Source organism: Protopterus annectens, chromosome 1.part2 (assembly GCF_019279795.1).
Source record: "Protopterus annectens isolate FY-2018-M chromosome 1.part2, PAN1.0, whole genome shotgun sequence".
NCBI classification, from domain to species: Eukaryota; Metazoa; Chordata; order Ceratodontiformes; family Protopteridae; genus Protopterus; species Protopterus annectens.
In genome coordinates, this window is record NC_056727.1 from 1,146,858,093 (window position 1) to 1,146,882,771 (window position 24,679).

General features: G+C 34.6%; 1 protein-coding gene across 1 annotated transcript in view; it reads right to left on the reverse strand.

Annotated features, from left to right (window-relative positions):
• LOC122792267 (angiopoietin-2-like) overlaps positions 1–24,679 on the reverse strand; it is a 1,226,949-nt gene that overhangs the window by 456,873 nt on the left and 745,397 nt on the right. The window contains exon 3 of the mRNA XM_044060020.1: positions 5,203–5,324. Within this exon, the coding sequence (XP_043915955.1) occupies positions 5,203–5,324 (122 nt within the window). The remainder of the gene's footprint in view (positions 1–5,202; positions 5,325–24,679) is intronic.

Here is a 24,679-nt window from a genome sequence, read left to right on the forward strand (position 1 = left end):
GATAGATAGATAGATAGATAGATAGATAGATAGAGAAAGAGATAGTCAATAAAATAATACTAGAATTAATAATAAGAGTAAACATCTTACGAATAATATGCATATGCACAAGGAATTAAATATGTTCTATGTAAGATTAATGAAACGGTAGTATCAGTAGTTTAGGAAATATATACACATACTGCAGTGTCTAATAGAGAGTTGATGATCAAATAAATACAAGCTATATAGAATAAGGTAGAAAAGTAGAATATAAATGGGCAAATAAGACAGAAAAATATATTAAAATAACAACCTGCTTATAAGAAAGATATGTGCTACATATATCTGCATATGTCAGAAATGTGAATGTAAAAGATTTCATATAATTTAAATAGAAAATCATATGAAAATATTTGAGAATATCCTGAAAGATGAAATTTGAAGCTTGGTCATGTGAACTTTGAAGCTTTCTGCATATTGTATGTCATTAATACTACTTGAAATAACTCATTTCATAAGTCAGAGCTAAAATTTGAGTGTTATATTGCTGAATCAGGACATCTATTTTAATAGAAAATAAAGTAGATTTTTCAATATGTTTAAACCCAAGAAGGTAGAGTGAGATTTAAATTAAGCACATTGTAACATTTGAGTACAATACAAACTACAAATATATATTTTGACTCCATAGAAATTCAGTAATGTACATATTTTTAAGAATTAATTTAATAAGCTACATGATTTTCAGATATTTTGATATTTATCATATTAAGAGTTTTACACAATTTTGAGATTTAGACACTTGTACTTTTAAAATTAATCAGATGTTTTGCTAGATATGACAAATATGTATATATCTTTTAGGATGATAACTATATATATGTGCGTTCATTTTCCTTTTGTATAATATTTTAGTATGATAAGATTACCTGTCACCTGTAACTTTACAGATATCTTTCTCTGTTCAGGTTCCACTTTGTTCTACTTATTTATTTAGAGAGTTAGTTATAATTATCTTGCATGAGCAAATAATTTAGGAATATTTAATGGATAGCTTATACTATTATTACATAAATTGGTATATAGTACACTATTTGTTGAATTGTTTAATATTTATGATTCATACAAGACGATTATTAAACTTTCATGTAGTAATGAGGAGAATAGTTTGAAATGGCAAAATATATAACTAAATTAATAGTCTCTTATTATTTTTAATTTATATATAATATTATATTAATTATTTGTAAGTCAGGGTAGCTTTTGGCTAGTTTTTTTTGATAAATGTTTTGCTATTGGTAGGATTAGTAATAATGACTTAGTTAATTTAGTAGTAAAAGAAAAGTCAATGTTCTTCACTCATTATTCTTATGTGCATGGGGCATGAACTAGAACTGATAGGATTTATGCCTCTACCGATTTACTTAATAAAGTGAATTATTTTAAAACTATTCCTTATCCTTTACCTGATCATAATGATCTAAGTTTTTATATATTAATGGATACAAGGAAATTTCAAATTACTTATAGAATTCCAGTATATGTGATGAAATTAATAGAAATTAAGAGTTATCTTAAGGAACAAACTGAGATTTTTTTTATCATTAACTGATATTAGTTAGGTTAATAAAGTCATACTACGGGACTCCTTCAAAAAGCAATACCAGATGAAATACACAAACAATATTTGAAAAACAAAGAGATTAGATAAAACTAAAGTCATTAAAATTAATGGCAAATAATCAAACAGTTTTAGCACATAAAGTGGAGATAGCTTTAAAAAATGATATTGCACAGGTATGCAGTGACTTAAAAAATCTACATAGATTGAAATCCTCATACTAATAATCTTACTTAAGAGATAGAGGAGATGCTTACTATTTTTAGAAATGTTCACAAGTATCTTAATAAAGATTAAAGTAATAATCCTGATGATTGCAAAATTAACAAGTATTTAAAGAAATATGTTATTAATAAACTTAATGACCAGCAAATATCTCCAATGAAGAAGCCTATTACTGTAATAGAAGAAGGGAAACAATGGCAAAGCTCCATGATTAGATGGTTTAAGTATGGAATTATATAGTATACTTCTGTTAAATATTTTAAAATTACTGAGTGATATTTTCAGGATAATTTAAAGTGACAAAATAATTCTTCCCTTATGGAAATTTTCTATAATCTCACCTATTCTTAAACAAGAAAAGGAGAATAGGTTAGTTTACACATATAGACCTATTTCATTATTAAATGTAGACTATAAAATATTTACTTCGATCTTCAGCAGAAGATTAAGAGATATAGTAGATAAATGAATTAGTAAAGATGAAACAGGATTTATAGTCAATAGATTAACAAATGATAATATAAAAAGAGCAGTATCTTAGATTTAGTAAAAGGAATAACAAGAAATTGGCCCTAACTGGCTTAGATATTAAAAGAGCTTTTGATTCTGTAGATTGGAACTACATATTTAAAATGTTAGAAGCATTTGCATTTCCAGAACAATTTATTGGAATATTAAAACAACTTTATAGAGACTCCAACACATATGTTAAAATTGGATCTTACATTTCTCAAGGATTCACTTTAAACAAAGGCACAAAGCAAGTGAGCCCCTTGTTCCCTCTACTATTTGAATTAGTTATCAAACCCTTAGATAATAGTATAAAAAGCAATGAATAAATTGATAGATTCTCAATTAACAAGAATTGTCATTCTAAAATACAATGTTTTGCAGATGATATTTTACTAAGTATAAGAGATTTAAATTATTCAATTGAAGAAAAAGATGAGGAAATTGAAACATTTAAAAAAGTATCACTGCAGGAATTTAATAATAACAAAACTGAAACTTTAGTGTTAAATCAATTGCTAGATAGTAATTTTAAAGAAAAATATAAATATAATTGGGAAGGAACAGAACTAAAATATTTAGGAATAAAAATCTATCAAGATGTGAGTAAGATTATTAATAATAATTAAAAAAATGCAGAACTGTTACTTCTTATTAAAAAAAATCAAATAAATATATATTTTTTTACTTTCAAGGATAGGTTGCTACTTACTAAAATGATTATATTACCCAGAATTATATACAGATTGCATTCAATAGCTTTAATACCTGACAAAAAAACTTTTAAAGAAAATGGAGAAAATGTACACTTCTTTCTTATGGTATCCTAAAAAGCAGAGAATTGTTTATAGAAATCATGTAAGATTATGGTGGTATTACCTTCATAGAATCCCATTCTATTGCTGCAAATTTAACTCTATTATTCTCTGGATAAACTCAACTTACACTAGTCAATGGAAAACAATTCAAGAGCAGAATTTACTAAATTCTTGTAAGTTTGTCTAACATGATAAATTAGAGATATGCAGCAATCTTTCCATCTGATAAATACAGTTTACCTTTGAAGGACATTCATTTCAATCTTTAGACTCTGTATATATGAACTCAATTCTTAAAACAGTTAAAAATATGTTTTTTAAAACTCCATTAATATCAAAATGGAAAATGTGCTTTCCCATTGCAAATACCTCTAGTTATAAGGAAACTCAGAGCAATGCTAAAATGAATTTACTAAAAAAGAATAGATTAATATTAAGGTCTGATTTTGAAAAAGGAAAAGCTAAGTTGCCAGAATATTTAATGAAAGATTGGTTGTATGAATCTGTTAACCAGTTACTATTATGCATCAGTAAAAAATTAAATGAAGTTGTAGGTAATATGAGTGAAGAGGAACAGAACACTATTCCCCTCAACATATGAATATATGAATTATATCATTGGGAGTAAATTGACCCTAAAAGAAAGCTTGTCTAAGTCATATAAGTTAATGAGTAATAATAATAATAATAATAATAATTTTGCTGCAAAATTCTGAAGCTTTTTAGATACTAGTGGATTGAGTGACTCAATAGATGGTAAGAATAAATATGTGTTCCTTAAATGAGTTAGTCAAACTTCTTCAAGTATATACAGTAAAGTTAATGTTGGAATATATACATAAAATGTTTGTTACTCCTTATAAAATCTGTAAGTTTAGTAAAATAATGTTTTCAGTCTGTTGGAGATGTAGTAAAGATGTAAAAGCTGATGGACAGACATGTTTATTGATTATGAATAATTAAATGTATATAGGGAAGAGATGAGTATGTTTTTTAAGGGTTTATGGTGCTAATTCTTCTTTAATAAGATCTATAATACCAATACATGCTCTACTTCTTTACCTGTAAAAGCCAAACAAAAAATATTCTGGAGTCTCCTGGCAGTAGGTAGAAAAGTTATTACAAAAAACTGAAGTCAAATTTAATTCCAACATTCAAAGAATTTTTAGATTTTAACAGCAATACTATGCAAAACTGAAAAATAAGTAATTATAACAAGATCTATAAATCACAGTACAACTTTTAGAGGTTGGGATAGCCTTGAAATGTTGATACTGGAAAACCAAGACTCTTAATGTGTTAATTGTATAAGATTATTTTGATGATTCAATGTAATTCTAACATTTTATAATAGTATACATTATTTAATTCCTTCCTTTCTGTGCATATGCTATAAATATGTTAAATTAATAAAAAAATGCTTTTAAAAAGTCTTTAAAAAGTATGCAAGTTCTTAGGTTCCATTTATTCTTACAGTTTTATTCTGTAATCTTCTTCAGTTTCTTCTTCTCATTTTATCACAATAGCTACAGACAGTAAGCCCCTAACAACCCTAGGCATAAGCTATTTTATAATTAGAATAATAATTCCAAACCTGTAAGGCTATTACTTCAGTTATGACTCTTACCACCTTCTTTATAGTCACTGGGAGTGCAATATGACAAGGCCACATCTCTGCCATTTCCTAGTACAAATTGCTGACAGTAAACATTTAGCATGATAAAACACAGACAAGGCTTAAAGTGTTGTGCTGTGCTGAAGTGTTGTGCTTTGTATAGTATGTACTAGTTCCTTCTGATTCTTTACAGTTTACAAAAGCATTGTTTCCATTTATCATCTTTAAAATGTCCATGACATGAGTAGCAAAAGCCTGTTTAAGGTAAATAGTTTAATATTTTATAGGCATTAATTATAGCTCTATATAGACGATGCCTGAAATATGAAAGTTTACACTTCTGTTACATGTTTCTATGTTTAATAATCTTGTGGATATTCAAGGCTGTTAAAACATTTTCCTATTTATATTGCATCTGTACAATGCCTTACCTGTTCTTGCTATTCAGCTTGCTTATTTCTTGGACTTGTACCAGCAGTTGCTTTTCTAAATTATTTGTGGATAATGAATTTTCTAACAGCTGTGTTTCCAGTCGAGATGTTTGATTTAGAACCTAAAAAAAAGTATTATTAGTAGAAAACTTTTTGTATTTTTAACATTATCCTTTTTTACTTGTGTATTAAAATAACAGAAGATTTTTAATTACAACTTTAAAATCTTGTATTGGTATGTCAAATGTATACACAGCAGGTGCAATTATTATTCACTGGGAAGAACGCTACAGATACATTCTGTTATTTACTTTTTGTTACCTGTAATAGCAATTTTAAAAGAACCTTAGGTTTACAGCTAACAATTTTTACAAGTATGCTTCTGCCATATTTTATAATGGCCATCGTTTCACTTTCTCTTGTAAGTTGTCTAAAAATTCAATGTATGAAAAAAGCAGTTCTTGCAAGCGATTCAGTTTTGTTTCATCTCATGTTCAAAGACTCAGAAACTAAAGCCAGATAAACCATTGTAAGGCATTTCAACCTAAGCCTTAGCTCAATGTTTTGAAGTCAAACAAAACCTACTTAATTTCCAGATGCTCATTTCAAATTTTGCAACATATATTTACACATTAAACATTTTTATTTCAGTCAGAATACTTGCTTGAGCCATTTGAAAGATATTCCATGTCATGTCATCATCCTCATTCAATGAGTATGCTGCCACATTTGTGTGGATTCATTGCATTTGGTATAACACCACGAACCCTAGTCAGAATAAGGTATGTTCTGTAAATGTTCTTCTCTCTTCTGTCTAACACTGTATGAGTATTTGACAACTATTGCTCCTTGACCATAAACACCATATGATATGTATCTTAAGAGACATCACTTTGTCAGTATCATGGGCTGCCTTCTTTCTTTGCATTCCAGGTGATGTGCAACTAAAATTCATGCAGAACTATATATCTTATTATCAACTATGAAAAATTCTTCTTTCTTTCTTTCTTTCTTTTGTTCTTTCCTTGATAACCAGGTAGGTGAGCTGATCCATGAACCCTTTTCAGTTATGAAACAGGTACAACAAAAGTTCAGAATGCAGAGCAGTGCAACTATTGCAGAGCTTAGCACAGAGTATGATACAGAGGTTTAAAAAAATATTAACAGGTACTTAATATACAAGTGAATCTCAAAGCATTGGAGAACTACCAACCCAAATTGTGGGTAGTGCATTTAAAAGTGCCACATATTTTTATGTAAACTTTCAGCTGTTGTTTATGTGCTGCTGTTTTGTGTGTGTGTGTGTGTGTGTGTGTGTGTGTGTGTGTGTGTGTGTGTGTGTGTGTGTGTGTGCATATATATATATATATATATATATATATATATATATATATATGGGTTCATATGAATCCGTCGACAGATGAAACATCGACGCTTACCTCATCGACACCAAAGCATCGACCGTTCAGAACATTGACAATCCAGGTAAGCGATTTTCCCCCTTACAGGACCCATGGTAGCACTTGTTTCACTAGTGCGACGCTATGGACAACGCAAATTCTCAACAGTCGCTACCATGGGTCCTAAGTGCTACCATGGGTCCTGTAAGGGGGAAAATCACTTACCTGGAATGTCGATGTTCTGAACGGTCGATGCTTTGGTGTCGATGAGGTAAGCGTTGATGTTTCGGCTGTCGACGTTTTCATATGAACCCATATATATATATATATATATATATATATATATATATATATATATATAAAATCCTTCAGATGGATGATAACATTCAAGGAATAGAAGTAATTGTCAAATTATGTATTACTGTTTCTATTATTATCAGACTATCATTACAAATAAGTGTATAACTCCTGTTTAGAATCATATAGTATATCATCTTGCCCATTTGAAACACAACCTAAGCAAAGGACAAAATGTGCTAGCAGATTAACCACCACCGATTCAATTTTTAACAATGAATTGAATAATCTTAAAGGAAGCTTATTTTAATCCTGATTGTGTTTTGGAGGAAGTTAACGAAGACGTAACTGCAGATGGTAATGGCAGTTACATTCCTCTTAGTTTAGTCTCAGTTTTTATGACCCCTGAGATGAGGAGTAGCATGATGCACTGGTTTATGGACATATCAGAATGGCTGTTATAACCTGGACATGCCAGTTGTAAGACACATATTCAAAACACCTGGCAAGTTCTAATGGGGGCAAAAAGGAATCAATAAAGTCATAAAACAAAAATCTTTTTATAAATAATATGATCTTTAATTTACCAAAAAAAAAATTAGAATGTACCCCTTATTCCCAAGTACCTCCAATGATAATAGAATGAAGGGGACTAATGCCTGTGATATCAGTAAACACAATAGATATGCCTCCAATTTTCCTTCCTTTCCTGCTAACACTGCAACATGTTATAGATCGCGTAAACACTTTACTTACTTTATTACAAAGTATTTATACAGCATGCTGTGCTACAGCCTTTTATGTAGGACACACCACAAGAGGAATTTGTGAGCTTCTGTATTCCATAAAAAAGAGAAGTGATAAGAATGCTGTGTACCATCAAGCTTTATCTTGCTTTAAGGGATTTATTTTTTAAATGAAATATATTTTCATTACTCAAAATCTCTGGGTGTGATTGTGAGAGTCTATCCTTTTAAGAATATAAATGAAAGACAGCTCTAAATGCTTCAGTTCCCCTGAGTTAATGAGCATTTACATTTTAAGACTCAGGTAACAGGCACTTTATTTTTGTACATAACTGTTAATTACATTTTATGAATGAACATTGCAGTATGTCTTCTTATACTTAATTCAACAATGTTTTTATTTTTAGTTGTCCTGGCAGCATAGACATCTTGTGGTTTATTTGCTTAAAGCTGTCTTTCTTCAATTGAGTATAGTCTATAAAAAACTATTTGAAATTATTTTTCTAGTAGTGTCTGAGGAAGTTTTATGTAGAAACAAGTCTCACAGTTTTCTTTGCTGTTTATAATAAAGGTTCTTTCATTTGTAAATGTTTCTATCTTGAGTTGAACTTGGATTACCACACTATTTATTGCTCTTTGCTTTAGACAATTCAGCAAAGGCTACTGAAAGTACAGTTAAACTCACCATAACAGTAAATGTCCGAATGATAACTGCTGCAGTACCTTTAGCTATTTGGGTTATTCATGCCAAGGATATAACAGCACATCAGCTCACAAAACTTCAGGGTACCTTCCACAAGCCAAACTGTCAGGCAGCTTCAGCTAAGCTGACTAAAAGAAAAGTTTGGGCACAAAGTCCTTCATTCATTCCCTGCTAGCAGAGAGAGGTAAACTAAGCCCTGAAAAGAAAATGTTAGGAGCAATAAAAAATAAATGTCATCAAATTTTGGAAGATTCCTGAAATAGTTTCCTCTCATGAGGGTCAGCCCTGGTCTTGCTTAGCTTGTCTGCCACACATTTGTGCTCTGACACAATGTAGGATGTCTATAGGGTGAGATTGTGCTGCAAAGCTATATACCAAGCTAACATGCGGAGTCTGCAAAGTGGGTCTGACCTGGTTCCCACTTGCTTGTTGATGACTGTGTTATTGTCTGTAACCCCTTGAAGAGGGGTTCAGAGAGCCAAGTGCCTTAATTAGGGTAAGCATCTCCTTGATATTTATGTGCTTGCATCTGTCCTTGGTACCCGACACCATCTGCACTTTTATACTTCTGAAACGGCTCCCCAAGCAAAGTCTGAAATATCTCTGTTAATTGACTGCTTTGGAGTAGGGAGGGGAAAGGGGAGAACTAGATTTTAAGGATATCCATTCTCTCCAGTAAAAGATTTCTCTTCTGTCAAACCCTAACATTGGAAATTGAAACGATAAAGAGCGTTGATTCTGCGATCTAAGATATTTCAGATACCATTGTATCTTTTTCACATGGAGTCTTGCCAGGGGTATTATGAGAATCATAGGTGTCATGAGATACAAAATCCTGAAGTATTCTCTCACAGTGACCAATGTCTGAGCAGAAAACCTTAGAAATAGATCTAGATAAACACCTATGTTTTCCTGTGGAAGAAAAGCCTGTTGAACTGAGGTGTCTGGTTGACATCACAGGAACACAATTCTATGTTAGAGTCAAGAAAGACTTTTGAATGTTCTCCTGTTCTTGGAAACTCAGCTTACATAAGAGATCTCTCACCCAATAGAGAGAAATTCCTGGCACTTTGAAAAAGACTCTGCAAAGACAAGCAAGTCATCTAAATATTGAAATATGTGAATATCCTACAGTCTGCAATGAGCTATAACTGGAGCTAGACACTTTGTGAACACTATTGGTGTAGTGGATACTCCAAATGTAAGGCAGAGAAGTGATAATGTAATCCAGATACACAAAACCTTAAAAAAATATCTGAAGTATAGATGAATAGGGATGTGATGATAATAATCTTTAATGGCTAGTGTTGCCAGGAAAATTGAAAGCTAAAGAAGATATAACAGGGTGTGAAGTGACACGGTTTTGAATTCGGGCACTATCTCAAACAAGTTTAGGAAAGAAAGATCTAGAGCCGGTCTCCAAGAACTTTTTATCTATGGCACTAGGAACATCCTTGAATAAAACCCCTTCCCTGTCTGGTAAGAAGGAACTGGTTCTGTCACTCCCTTGGGACAGAATCTGATGAAGAGCTGTTGGAAACAAAAGAGTTTAATCTGGAAGATGAGGAATAATCCCCAGGAAAGGAGGAATTTCCTCCCACTGCCACTTGCAACTCCGATGTATGATTTTTTGAACCCATTTGCCTGAAATCTGTTGTCAAAGATAAAAACGGAGATTCAGACTTTCTGGAAGATAAAAGGTCCATGGTGGGAGGGATCATAAGGTCTCTTGAACAGTCATTCAAACTTGTTGGACTGTTTTTGATTTTTGGAGGTTCATGACTACTCTTTGGTACCCCCTTACTGTTTCTTCTTAAATGTCTGCTTACTTATATTTTGTTGAGGTTGTTTATTCTGTCCTCCCTTTCCCTTGGAAAATTTGTAAAAGGAAGGCTGAACAATCTTACAGATTCCCTGGATCAGATTACACCTTTAATCACACATTTTGATTACCTCTGTTGCAGAGGGCCCAAACACTAAATCTCTATCTCATTTTAACACCATCTGGGAGATTCTGAGATTGTAGCCATGCAAACCTCCACAAAACAGTACCACTGGCCATAGCCCTGGATTGTATCAACAGAGTCATACATACACTTTAAACAATGAGTAGTGACCTGTGCAAGAGAAGAAACTAAGTTATTTAAAGCAGATATTTCCTCACAAGAAGAAACCACAGACAAAACATTCCTCATACTTTCACAATTTGTCAGAACAAACTTTAACATATGACCTGACAATTCAGAATTATGAAACTCAAAACTGCATAAGTATATACTTTTTCCCATACTTATCAATAATTTTCCCATCCTTATCAAAAAGAGTTGGATTGGAATTAACTAAGTGCTTCCCAACAGTGGGATCAACTAAAACTATAGCTGCTGGGTCAGGTTTGGGAAAAGTGTATACACATTTAAAAGTACTTTCTGCATCCTAGATGCCTTTTTAGGGACAGCTGGATGATAATCTGGAAAATTGCAGGCAGTAAGACACACGTCTTCTAAAGCAGGCAAGACAGGAAGAATGAGTGTAGGTTGTGGAAAATCCTTTTGTAACAACTCATAGTATTTTCTTAGGCACTGAGAAACCTCAGTGCTCTCCCACTGAAAATAGTGGCACATTCTAACAATAGACTCAGAGAAAGAGAATCCCCTCATGGAGAATCAGAAACTGAGCACTCCTCTGAGTCTGCATCAGAAATCTGAGAGAAATAAATGTATAAATTTATTTCTTCCACATCTTCCTGTTCAGATTCAAAATCCTGATTGTCTCAAATATCATCAGGAAAACAGGAATTCCTCTTTTACCAGAAACTTCTTTACAAGAAGGAGCGATAGCCTGAATTAAACTCTGAGCAAGACCCAGTAAACTACTCCTATCCAAACAAAATTGAGGAGGAGTAAATACATGCTTGGTTTTCTGTTTCGTTCTGACAGTAATAATAGGCCAACCATGTTACTAATAGCAGCAGCTTCCCCAGGAATGGGTACAGCATTCTGACAAAACAGAGGAACCTTCCCTGTTCCCTCTCCCAGGACTGACAAAGGTGACTCTCCCTTGCCTATTAAGGGGACCCCAACAGCCACAGAGGATGTGTCTAACCCCTTGGCCATAGTGGTATAGGTGCAACAGCAGAGAGATGCAGGGTAAACGATGAGTGGTCTGAGGTACAACAAATGGTCACAGCAGAGTCACCCACCTGCAGCTGAGGTCAATTGCTAGCTTTCTGTGGTGACAAAGGCTGTTAGCATATTTTTTTCTTTTCATGGCTGGAAGTAGAACTGATGGTTAAACCAGTAGTCTGCTCAATGGTCAAGTCAAAAATAGTGCTTCTTTCCAGGGTAAGACAAGCATCAAATGCTGGCAAATGCTACCAGTCAGCAAATGTTACTTTTTTATAGAAAAAAAATGGTAAAAGCACTTGTCTATGCTAGCCCCACAAAAGTAAAATATATACAATTTCTGCACAGAAAAAGGATTTTTAGTTACTTTACACCATTTTTAAAATGACAAAAAGAATATTTCCTTTAAAAATAAGTTACAGTCTCAAGATGGTCCATTAAAACATATGTTCATAGGCTCATAGGAGTTTGCTAGGCTAATGGCCTTAGGACCTTTAGAAGCCTAGCTATGTTATACTCATGTTCCCTAATTTAACTTGTTTACAGTAAGTCTATGATCAGCAGCAACTGCCCATGTCCATTTGGGACATATGTGCCACCCCCGGGGTGAATTTACAGTTTACCATCCAATTGTCTAGGTTGTACTTGAATAGGGTCATTTAGGAGCTCTGCTTCACATGAATTGGGAGTTTATTCCAGAGCAGTGGCAATCTCTGGGAAATATATGTCTCTCCAGCATATTCTGTTAATGCTAAAGGTAAGCTGAGATCTCTGGAGCAAGTGACTCTTGTCCCATTTGATTTGCGGATGTGCAGCATTTCTTTTAGGGCAGGGTCAGAGACTACTCTGTAGGCCAGGCACAAGTCACCTCTTAGTAGCCTGGAGGATACAGAGTACAGTGACAGGACTTTCAGTCTTTCCATGTAGGTCATGTTTTGGAGGCCCTACATTTTCTTGGTGAGAAACCTCTGTGGTCTCTCAAGCTGCTGCAGATGTATAGTAAGGTACATGCAAAAGGGAGTGTTGTACTCAATTAGGGGTCTGAAGAGTGTTGAGTACAGAAGAGTTATAATGTCCTTAGTATTAAATGCAATGCCCTTACTTAAGAGATGCGCAGCGCAGAAGGCTTTCCTTACCACTGTGGACACATGGTGATTGAAGTTTAGATTGCTATCAACCTCTGTTCCCAAATCTCACACCACTGGGTTTGAGCTTAGGAGGGTGCTGTCACTATCATAATATTTAGAGACTTCCCCTTTCCCAAAGAGGATAATAATGTACTTTTCTGTGTTTAGTTTTACTCCGTGGCTTTGTCACCAATCATTTATCTGTGTTAGCCCCTTTTGTTATATGTTAACATTGTTTGAGGACTCAATGATTGTGCCCAATTTGCAATAATCAGCAAAACTGGTAAGCCACAGGCCATCTACATTCACCTAGACTTCCGACGAATAGATTCCAAACAGTAAAGAGCCCAGGAGAGATCATTGTGGTATGCCATTGATAACTGGTCTACTGGTAGAGATGTAATTCCCCAACTTTGACAGTATGCATTCTGTCGGTGAGTTAGCTTGCTACCTATCTAGTGATGTATGGGTTAATACCCAGCTGGGAGAGGTTCTCAATGATACAGAGTGGGGGATTGTGTCATAAACCTTGGCTAAGTCAAGATAGGCAGTATGTACTGTTTGGCCTTCATCCAGGGCTTTGGTGACATTCTTGAAAAGGTCCACCAAGTTCAGTAAGCATGAACTACCCTTAATGAAGCCAAACTGGGTCGGGTCAAGAGTATGAAGGTCACCTATGACCTTGTTGATAAGGTCCATGATGATTCTTTCCATGCCCTTGCAGTTAAGGTTGGTTAGGTATAATATTCTATAGTTCTCAGGATCGATTGATGGAACCCCTATGTGCAAGAAGATTACTGTTTCTGTTCTCCACTCTGCTTGAACAAATTTAGTGCTCAGGCTGAGCTTAAAGAGAGTGACAAGTGGTTCTGCTAGGTCTTGTTTTAGATTGTTTAGTATGCAGCCGGAGATATTGTCTTTTCCCATAGAGGCCTCTTGTTCTTAGACATCAGTTTCTTCCTTTGTTATATAACCTATTTATGTTTGAGGTCCACTGGGGTGGCCTGCTTTTTCAGGAGGACCTGGTTTTGGTCCTGTCAGGTACAGTGCTTAGGTGGTTATACATGGCAATTGTGTATTCCTGTGCATAGGAGTCATTATTGGCTGTGTTATCAGGAGTTTGAAACTTTTTATGCCTTCATCAGTCAGCTGTAGTTCACTTTGGAGACATTTTTGAGATGCTGTGTTCCTGTGGTGGTGTCAAGTCTGATTGTTACTTCAAACAAGATAGATTTATGGTGTGACATTACCAGGGAGGACAACACACAGGGGGGAGTGCAGTGACCCCCAGTATCAATGAGTACTAAGTCTATAACATTTGAGCCCCTTGGGGTGGCATACTAGCTGTTCCATGGCATTTGTAGTGACAAAGTCCAGGAACCTTAGGGTGAGCATGTTTTGCTCGTATATGTTGCCCAACTGATGGAAGGATAGTTGAAATCTCCTATGACCAAAGTGTTTGGCTATATAGTGAGTGAGTCTAGTAAGTCTAGGTAGGCGGTGTGCTTCTCTTGGTTCATGGTGGGGAACTGTAGCTAGCGATGGTGTGGTGGGTGTTTTATCTAGTTAGTTGGACCTGAAGTAGCTCAACAGAGTCATACTGTTTAACCAATCTCAAGGTGTACTTGGCTTTAATGAAGATGGATAAACCACCACCTTTAGTTCTTTCACACATGTTTTGGGGTCTGAAGTATGGAAGACATTGTAGCCTTGCATGGCTAGGATGCTCTCTGTGGCCTTAAACCATGTCTCAGTGACTGCACAAACATCAGCATCTTCCAAGGTGAGAAGTGCTTCCAGGGAGTGCAGTTTCCTGTTTAGGCTCCTAGTATTAAACAGCATAACCTTGAGTTTGTCTCGAGTAGATTTTTTTTTTACATTGGAAATGTTGTTTTTTTTACATTGCCTAATAAAAGGCACTATGGGTGTGGCAAGCACCTTTGCCAGTATCTGAAAGTCTAGAGGAGGCAGGTGAAGACCATCTCTGGCAAAGCAGCATAGTCTGTCAACCATATGTTCCCAGGCTAACAGATACTGGATCCCCTGGATTGACACCAGAAGGTAAGCCAATTAATTATTGAAGTCAATCATTTTTTTTGTCTATATTGTGGCATCATCCTGGGTGAAGGTAGAATGTTGCTTAGGGCAAGGGGCATACCTGCCTGGGATACATAATTTGAGAGTTCAGAGGGGTACATCTCATGTCATTCACCCCAACATGTGCTATGACAGTCATAACGGCAATTGTTTAGTGACTTGAGTGTGTGCTTTGACAGGTCCTAGTACCTCACAGGCAGCTGACTATGACCTTCTCTTTGTCCAGCCTGGCAAGGGAGACATCTGTGTGTCTCACTATGAATTTGCTTATGACCAGGACATTTGGTGTTAATATTTTACCTTACGAGGTTATTTGCAGAGACGCTGGTCTATGTGTGTTGTTATGTGTAGTGGATTCTATTTGCTTTGCAGTTTGTGCAAGTTGTTTGCAGTTAGGAGATCTATAATCTTTTGGTAGAGTTCTACTGGGTACCTCTGCATATGTGGGTTTATGTGTTGTGACTTTGTTTTGTGTTAGAGGTGATGTGTGTGTGCTGTCAACCTGTTTGATGTCTGATTTGTTGTTACTTGAGAGAACTGATTCCAAATTCATAATGTAATTACATTTCTCACATGTTGTATTTGTTTGTTTTAGGAGTAAGTGGTTGTCAGTATACATGAATTGCTACATTGCCTTAGGATGGCCATGTCAATCAGGCGGGCTGGAGAAATGGTTGGATACTGACTATCCATTATGGCAGGTTTTTACCATAACTGATATTGGGGAGTGGGTGAGTGATCAGATTTTGCTCTAGGATTAACAAAGGAGTTTTATTCTATTGAAGGATAGGGGTGAAAGCTATGGCAATGCTTCTCAATGTGCAACTGAATTTCCTGCAGTGCAGCAGGGAAGCTTGGGAGGATTCAATAACAGATATCTAGGAGAAAATTGTATTTCAAGACATTTGCATCTATACAGGGCAGTGCTAAACCCTGTTGCATAGTGCACAGCTATGCACAAACACTCAGCTTTAAAATAACATTCCTGAAAAAGCAAGAAATAAATATCAACAAAATTAAGAAAATAGAATTTTTCCCCAAAGGGAACTTATCTACCTCATCAAGGAAAACACAAGCCAACAGTCGTTCTTTAAAAGCCTTAGAGGAGCAAACTTTTTGGCAGCAAAAACGAACTGAGGGGCTTCACTCCCAAACTTGTCTTTTATTCAATTCAGCTCGAGGTACCTGACAGTTTGCATGCATGGAAGGTGCTCTGAAGCTTTGGAAGCTGGCCAGCTGTTACATCCTTGGCAGGATATACCCCATACAGCTAAGGCTACTGCAGCACTGATCAATATGATGAACATATATCCCTTGCTGATGGCCTTGTACACAGAATTAGTTAGAGATAAGAGATATTGTCCAAACCTAAAGTCATGCTAGTAATCCTAATCTAATTCATGAATTTTGAGTGTAATTTGTGTTTTTATTTCTAGCAAAATAGAAGTGTTAGAAGGAAGATATTGGTTTGAATGTTTTGATGGCTAAGTAGGGGCTGTTTTGGTAAGTAAAAGGTCTGCATAGATTTTAAAATAGTCAAAAACTAAGGGCAACACTTAAACTACAGCAGAGAAGGCTAGAATTTAAATACTAGCAAATAAACACTCTCCTGCCATAGTTTGAGGAGTTTATCTAGAAAGTTTTAAATTATTTTAATGAAATGTTTATACATGCAAAATGCATAAATCCATTAGCCAGAGCAAGACTCTGAAAGGAGAAGGCCTGTGAAAGTTCCCAATAAATGTTCATTAAAATCTGTTGTAGTTTCTTTGACACTAGATCCCAGATGTTCATGGATTTTCAGTTGCATCTCATGGTGGAAGTTGCTCTCCCAGATGATTTAGTAGTCTGAAAGAGAGCTTTATCCCTATTTATTATGACTTTGGAATTGGAGTTCTTCGTAAACTGCTTGTACTACCTCTTTTGGTTTGCAAAAGTATGCAGATGGGGGGACATTAGTCATTTTGTATTTAGTCCATGTTTTTCCTCTGTGCAAAGGACTTATGAATATCATCTTTCATGTACGATGCAGAACTATCATTGGCACCTTTCATGTTTAGATGAAGCATTGCATTATGTAGAAAATGGAGGATGATTAAAGGTTACTTTCAAAAAAAGCCAGAGCTCTTTTATGGGAGAAAAGTTAATCGGATAGTGTTGACAGCACAAAATATAGGATTATCTGGTAATTTAAAGGAAAAAAAACTCAATATTCACTGGAGGTGCCTGGGTTCTGCTCCTTCTGTGTAATGACACTCACTGAACACTGTTCTTACATACAAAGTGGATGAGCTGTAAATGCAAGATATAAAAGTATCTCTGAGATATTTGGAAGGCTTTAGACTGGAAGAACTTTTCTCTGATCTGAATGTGGTCTGTTTTTTTTTTTTTTTTTTTTTTTTTTACATTATCTGGTTACTCAAGTGAGCATTTTGCCAGCACATTACAAGACATACTTTGGAAATCTCTGACTCAATGTTTGTTGAAGTCTTCCATGATTATGTTATTCTGTTCCTTTTACATGGGAACAGTTTCTTAGAAAAGTGAGAGAATACTTGTTATATCCTTGGAGAAGGACTATAGGCAAATGCTTTAAATGGTGCCTTATTAAACATTCATTGATTACCTAGTTGTGTCATGGTTAATTTTACTTGGCAAGCATATAATTAAGAAGTATGAAATAGCTGTGTTAACTAATATCCCTACTAACGTGCCTGCCAGGTCTCATTCTCTGAAATAAATAAAGTGGAAGATATGGGTTACAGAAGTGAACATATGGGTTTTTCTCCAAGATTTAGAGATACCCCCAAAACTAATACTGTGGTAAGAAAGCCATGCTTAATGTGCATTGCTGATTATTACAATGAGGACTGGATTTTACTTCACTGCCACCTGCCAGTAATAGGGTAAAACTGTTAAATGGGTTAAGAACATGTTATCACTGAGATTTATTTAATATTTTACTCTGAATTATTGTTCTTTATTTTTTAACAAATTTGTATTGCTGGCATACTATATTTTGGTGAAATCTGTTGTTTACAATTCCCACATTTAACCATTTCCCTATCATTAACTATTTTTTATAATATTTTTTATAAATGTTTTACTGGTGATATATTTTTTGTGGAAAGGTAGTATTGAAAAATTAACAGAGTTTTTTATGTATTTAAATAATGCATCTGAATATCTTAAGTTTGATTTTTAGGCAAGTTATGACGAAAGTAATTTTTTTTAGATCTTGTAGAGTACAAATCTGCCGACAATATTAAGGTAAGGATATTAAAAAAATAATTGAATAATAATGGTTATTTACATTGCACCAGCATACATAAAGCCAGTTTAAAAATTGTAAATTTTATTCCTTTGTGTTAGAAGGTCAAGAAGTGAATATAGATGCTAAAGATGATAAAACAGCATTAAGATGCGAGTATAATTATCGATCCAAGTTTGTGGGTTATGTTGCCCTGTGTGGGCTGTGTTCTGGGTTTTATATAGGTAGGACTTCGAGAGAGTTACAGAAAAGGATTTATGAAAACTTGAGAGCAGTAGCCTTGAAGGATTTGAGTAATGGCTTAGCTAAGCATGCAGTGCTGAGGCATAATGGGGATAGTGATGTTAGTTTTTATTTTTCTGTTATTGATCAAGTTTTTAATTATAATGAAAGGCTGGAAGCAGAAGATGATTTAGATTGGAAAGAATATTGTTGGCAGATTAGACTAAATGCTCGTAATTTCCTGAGTTTGAATGGGAGAGAAAATGTTAAGGTAGTTTTAAAAAAGAAGGGGTTAAAGCATTTTTTATAAAGTCATGTGACTATTTAGAGTGTCATGTAATTGTAATTGGATGTATTTAAATGGTTTGAAGTGTAATGTAACTAGGTCTGATGAAGTTCCATGTGGGGACAAAAGCGCTTACCAGTTACAGTTTTTTATTCATTAACATTAAAATTAAATTGGACTTTTATTTTGTTTTTTGTGACCATTTATGAGTGTTTTTAGTGTTATAATATGGTATTTATTTGTTTTGGAGGTATTTTATTTAATTGAAACACACATTTTACTCATCAAGTACTGAGGGTCAAACCAGCACACCCCCTATACAATTTATCAGGTTCTGCATCTTACATGTAGTGTATATTAGCATTCTTTACATTAAGCTGCCTTTAAATGTATGATTTATGTTTGCAAGTGTGATTTTAAAATTGCTGCACAGTTGTATGTCTCCATTGAAGTCTGCTGGTTTATGAAAGCTTACATTTGAATTCTTACCAGTCTGGTTACTGAAATATAGTGTTTTGCTATTTATTTTCATACTGCATGCATTTCAGCAGGTCTACTTCAGATTGTCAAACTGCTGGAACATCGAACCACATATGGCCAAGACCACATGCATAAAGCCTTAGAACATCGGAAACTAAATAAAAAAAAACATTTTTTTTTTGCTGCAGCAGAGGAGGCTACAGCAGAGGAGGTTACACAGCCCTGTACCCCCCACAACCCCTGCTACTTAAATATACCAACTCCGAGATCATACTTACATTGAACTGAATGGAAATTTTCTCTTACGGTGATCTCCATGCAAATGATTCGCTGCTCTAAAAAAACGATGTTTGTTGATCCATGGTTCGAAGTTTCAGCCATTTGACAATCTGAAGGGATCCATTTCAGCACCAGATTGATGCCATTTAAATCCTTATTGAACCCATAATGTTTTCTGCTTTTTTTTTTGTTTTTACATTAAGAATCCATTTGATTGAGCATTAATTCATGTGGAAGTAGTTAGGAGTATCCGGGAAAATGAAAAAAAAACAGATATACTAACTCCTCCTCTTTTCAAACTGTAACATGTAATGAGAGGAGAGAGCTATTGAAGTATTTATTTATTTAACATTTGTTGACAAGGAAATTCTGACTAAGACAGAGCTTATTTTCAGCAGAGGCCTGGGGAGAAATGCTCCATATACCTGTCTTTGGAATGTGGGAGGAAACCGGAGTATACCCACAAGAATGCAGGGAGGACATGCAGACTCTGCACTGAAGGCACCCCAGCCAAGAATTGAACTGGAGAACCTCTTTCTATGAGGTTACAACATTAACTGCTGCACCACTGCACTGCCCAATGTACAAAGTTTTTAGTTGAGTATGTCTAACCTCTTTGTTGTATGACACTAGTTCATAGAGTACCCTCAAATTATAATGAACTTAGCAAATTAAAACAACACTATCCTATTATGCAATGCACATAGGCAAAGGCATACCTCTCCACTTTTTAACCAAGATGTCTGTACAAAGCTTATAATAATGGATGGACAAAGGCCCAAAAATAGGAACAGATTTTAAATATTGCTCTTATAAACTCAGAAAGCTGCTAGTATAACAGGATTTGTGTCTGTAATCATTTTCTGAAGGATACGAAGTCTGAAACTCAAATATATGTCTTTATTTGGTTATTTAGTGACCTCAATCCTATGTGATTTGCCAGAAAACCACAGATTTTATGATGAAAAGACCAAACATGTGAGGCAAAAATCTGTACAGTTGAGAGGTATGGGCAAAGGATATTCAGTTGACAAGAGATATTCACTTCACCAGTGAGAACAACAAAAGAAACACCAAACTGAAAGCTTATCAATACAGTTTCCACTTGTTCTCTAGAACAGCGTAGATGGCAGCTATTTCTGTTTATGTAGATTTCAAACCTGAATGCACAAAGTATTACTAAAACTGCAGCTTGTAGAAAGGATGCCTTCATAATGATGGATAGCATCATTCAAGTGCCCTATAGTTATCAGCAAGCTGTGGCATAGAAAGAAAAAACTTGTAATTACTAATTATGAATGAAACTAGTGTGACATGGAAACACTCAAGGAGAGGAGTGCACTTGTTTCGGATCAATAGACAAGCAATCGTAGCTCTTTCTCCTTCAGTGCTGTGTGAGTGATTCCCTCAAAAAAAAAGAGATCTGCATTCTCCAATTCCTTGGAGACAGTAATGTATTGCAGTTCAGGCACCACCTTTATGCACAAGTGGTATTCAGCTTTACATGAGTGTTGACCTCTCACTCCCTGATCCCATTTCCCTGATTTTGTGTTTGTCATTAAAAGAAAGGAAAGGGACCATCATAGTTCATGTAAGTACTCTGTTCACCCTATTAGGATGTCTGCTTTACTTATGGTGGTGCAATTATGAATTAGTATATTTAAATAAGGGGATGTGGAAGTGGTGAAGTCCCTCCTAAAATGATGATTTTAAGTTTCATTTGGGGAGGTAAAACTCAATTATTTAGGATCAGGTTGATTACCTTTAGGGAATTTTCTCTTGATCTTACATAATGGAGGCATAGGATTCCAGGATCACACATGAACAAAATAGATTAAAATTGTACTGCAGGATGAGAACAGAACACAAATGGATACAACAAATGAGCAAAGAACTGTCAACATTCAGGTGTTTAAACCTAACATTTTTTAGCCTGGCTCATGTCTTAAGGGGGTCTTTGAACCAGTATACTCTGACAGTTAACATTTGAATGAACAGATAAATAAATAAAGAATTTACGGACTCTGAAAAAAAAAAGAAGCTGTAATGCATTAAATGATTGGAATATTCAGTGTCTCACTATTTCCATTGTTTACTGATGTTCCCATTACAGGAGGAGTACAGGTTGTTCAGACTGCATTTATATAATTGGACTAACAAACTCAGCATGTTATACCAGACTTTGCAGCAATGTCATGCAATGCCAGCACAGACGTTTGTTGAAAAAGAATGCATGGCTATTGGTCACTATTTTGAAAGACACACTTAAAAGAAGACAATAGCTAGCATTCATACTCCTGGGTTTCAGACATTAGAAACAGTAATCCATGAGGACCAGGGCTGTGTTATTATGCAAAGACAGTCAGTGGAGATTACTTATGCTGACTACAGAAATGCAAAGACATTTTGATAAATGTGCTTATTTACAACAAAAGCATAAAGCACTTGAAGATAAGCATCACACTGAGGTCAGATTCATGCATAAGGGGCCGTACACGTTCATGTATTATTGTAATTCATAGACATAAATGTAAAAGGGCTTCATTTGCATACAAAATGTATAAAGGACTCAGAACTTGCATGACTAAGTTTAACAGCACCATATTACCTTGGCATTACTTGGGTTAGGAGGAAAATTACCTAGGAAACCTTGGACTTTGTAAAGTAAGAAAAAAATAATAAAAATATTGCAAATTATGATACAAATCAAATTGATGTAAGATTACTGAGTTCACTTTAATGCTCACTTTATTTATGTAATGGGCATATGACCACGACTTTGGTGAATAAGCTGTCATTTGTAAATGGGAAATCATTTTATTATCAGTGGTAACGATTAATGACAAGTGAGAAAATCATTTAATTTGGTGCCTTTTAGTGACTGTACATACATGGTAGTAATACATTGATTTAAATTTGAAGTACTGAAGTGGTAAGGACGTTTTGTTGGTTCAACATGTGCCTTTACTGGGAGATTCCTGAGTGTCACTGATAAATGTGAATTGACAGCATTATGATTAGAAGAATGTGGTAGGGGCTAATGAAAGAACAGATGTGTTAACAAGCTGCTTTCTTTACTATTGTGAATGTATTCATGATAGTGAAAACCTTACTTTAGCACAACTTTACTTGGCTGGACACTCCATGTTCATATAATTATGGGGTTTGTGTCACATATTTTTTTTTTCCTGATGATGGCTGGCATGCCTTCATTATTGTGTGTTTGGTTGATGATTATATCAAAACCTTTTGTGCATGACTGTGGCATTCCCCATACAGTAATGCTATAGAACAAGGGATCAAGACAGAGAAAGAACAACTTAAATTGTTTTTACAGGGTCAGCAATGGAAATAGCTAAGCTAACAGCAAGGCCATGGATTGTAATGTATATATAATAGGCACAACTCTGCTTTTTACAATCGATATGCAGACGGTGTGGAAATTTGACTATGAATCACAAGGGGATAAGAAAATACTTCATTAGCATATGCTGCATTACATCACTTCTCATTTACATCTCATTGTGACTTCATTAGCTTATGCTTACTCACAGCCATCACATGTTAACATAAGTGGCCTTTATGAATTGCAGCTCAGCTGTGCTTATTCATAGAAAATATAGATGGTCGTAATGCTTTCAAGCAATGACTATGAATACCATCCAATATAATCAAATGCACATTGTCAAAATGAAAGGAAATCAAAATAAAGTTCAGTAAAACTGTACAAAACATGATATTTATGATTAATTACTTAATACTGAGACTAAAAGTCCTCACGCCTCTACTAGGGGTATGGCACCCTATAAACCACATAACGTAATTTTGAACCAATCCTTAACACTACTACCATAAATCTAACCTTAACTGACTTATGCAAGTACAATACTGCAGCAGTGACTTTCAACAGCCTGACATTTCCTTCACTTTAATCCTTCGAAATATCAAATTAAACCAAAGGGATCTGCTCTTGAATGAGCAGTCCATCAACAAGTGACGTACACTAGGATTACAATATACTAACAATAAGGGAGATATCCTGCCAGTACAATGCATGTTTATATCAGCCAGTTTGGGGGCACTAGTTGGCTCACACTAGTGTCATAAAACGTTTAATATAAAAAAGTTAACCACTTTCATCCTAAACTATGGAATCTCATTAGAACAAATCCATCCCCATTTAATCACCAAATTTAAAACATACATCATTAGTCACGACCCTTAACACATAGACCAAACTATGATTTTCCATGACTGTAAACAATCCACATCCTTAATTCTTAATTAAATTAACAAATATTGATCAATACATTGAGTAACTAATAAAACATACAATGTAAAACATAAATACTCCTATAATTCATTTGAAAATATATGAATGCAATTTTAAAATAGAAGACAAAAACACCATGTCATACAAACCAGGAAATCTATTTGCATTTAAAATAATATGCCACAACAACTCCCTCCTTTATAAAAAATTATTCCAAGGACCTCCCTTGAGACTTTATCTACCTTTTCCACTACAAAAAATAAAATCTTGTGAGAAGGAAACCTTAATATATGCTTATGCTATGCATTTGTATTATTACATTCCATTAAATCTCTCATATGCTCATAAATATGTTTTTTAAACTTCCTTTCCATTTTACCAACATAAAATGATGGGCATTGTTGACATACAGTTATGTAAACTACTCACTTAGAGCTACAATTAAAATGGCTCTTAGATTTCACTTTCTGTCTTGCAAAGTAATACAGACATCAACTAAGACAAAAGGGCATTGCAAACAGGCACCACATTTAAATGCACCCTTTTTACTTGTGGAATTCATACTCATAAAACCCTGCCTTGTTCCAAAACATTGTTAAAACATTTACCCCCTTCTAAACACTGTTAAAGGTTTTTTATGAACCTTATCAAATAGTCATTGTTAAAAAAGTACAAACCACAATTGTTTCCAAAATATACCTAACAGGAGCACTGTCTAAGGTATATTTCATAACCTTGGCTTTATTATACCTAGTGTAATCAACTATAGCCTGTTTAACACACTTAGTACCCCATACAACTATTAGGGGCAAAAAAAGTTCCATTCTTCTCTTAGCTATCACTTCTGCCATAAGCAGACTCATAATCCTCAAAGGGTAACCCCTATTAACAAACATACTTAATAATTTATCACATCTGTCCAAAAATGTATCTTATTCCAATACCATCCTTGCCAATCTAACAAATTGTCATTTAATTAAGAATTAAGGATGTGAATTGTTTATAATGATGAAAAATCATTGATTGGTGTGTTAAGGGTCATGTGATGAATGATGTATGTTTTAAATTTGGTGATCAAATGGGGATAAATTTGTTCTGATGAAGTCCTATAATTTGGGACAAAAGCACTTAACTCTTTGTATTAAAAGTTTTATAACATTAGTGTAAGCCAACT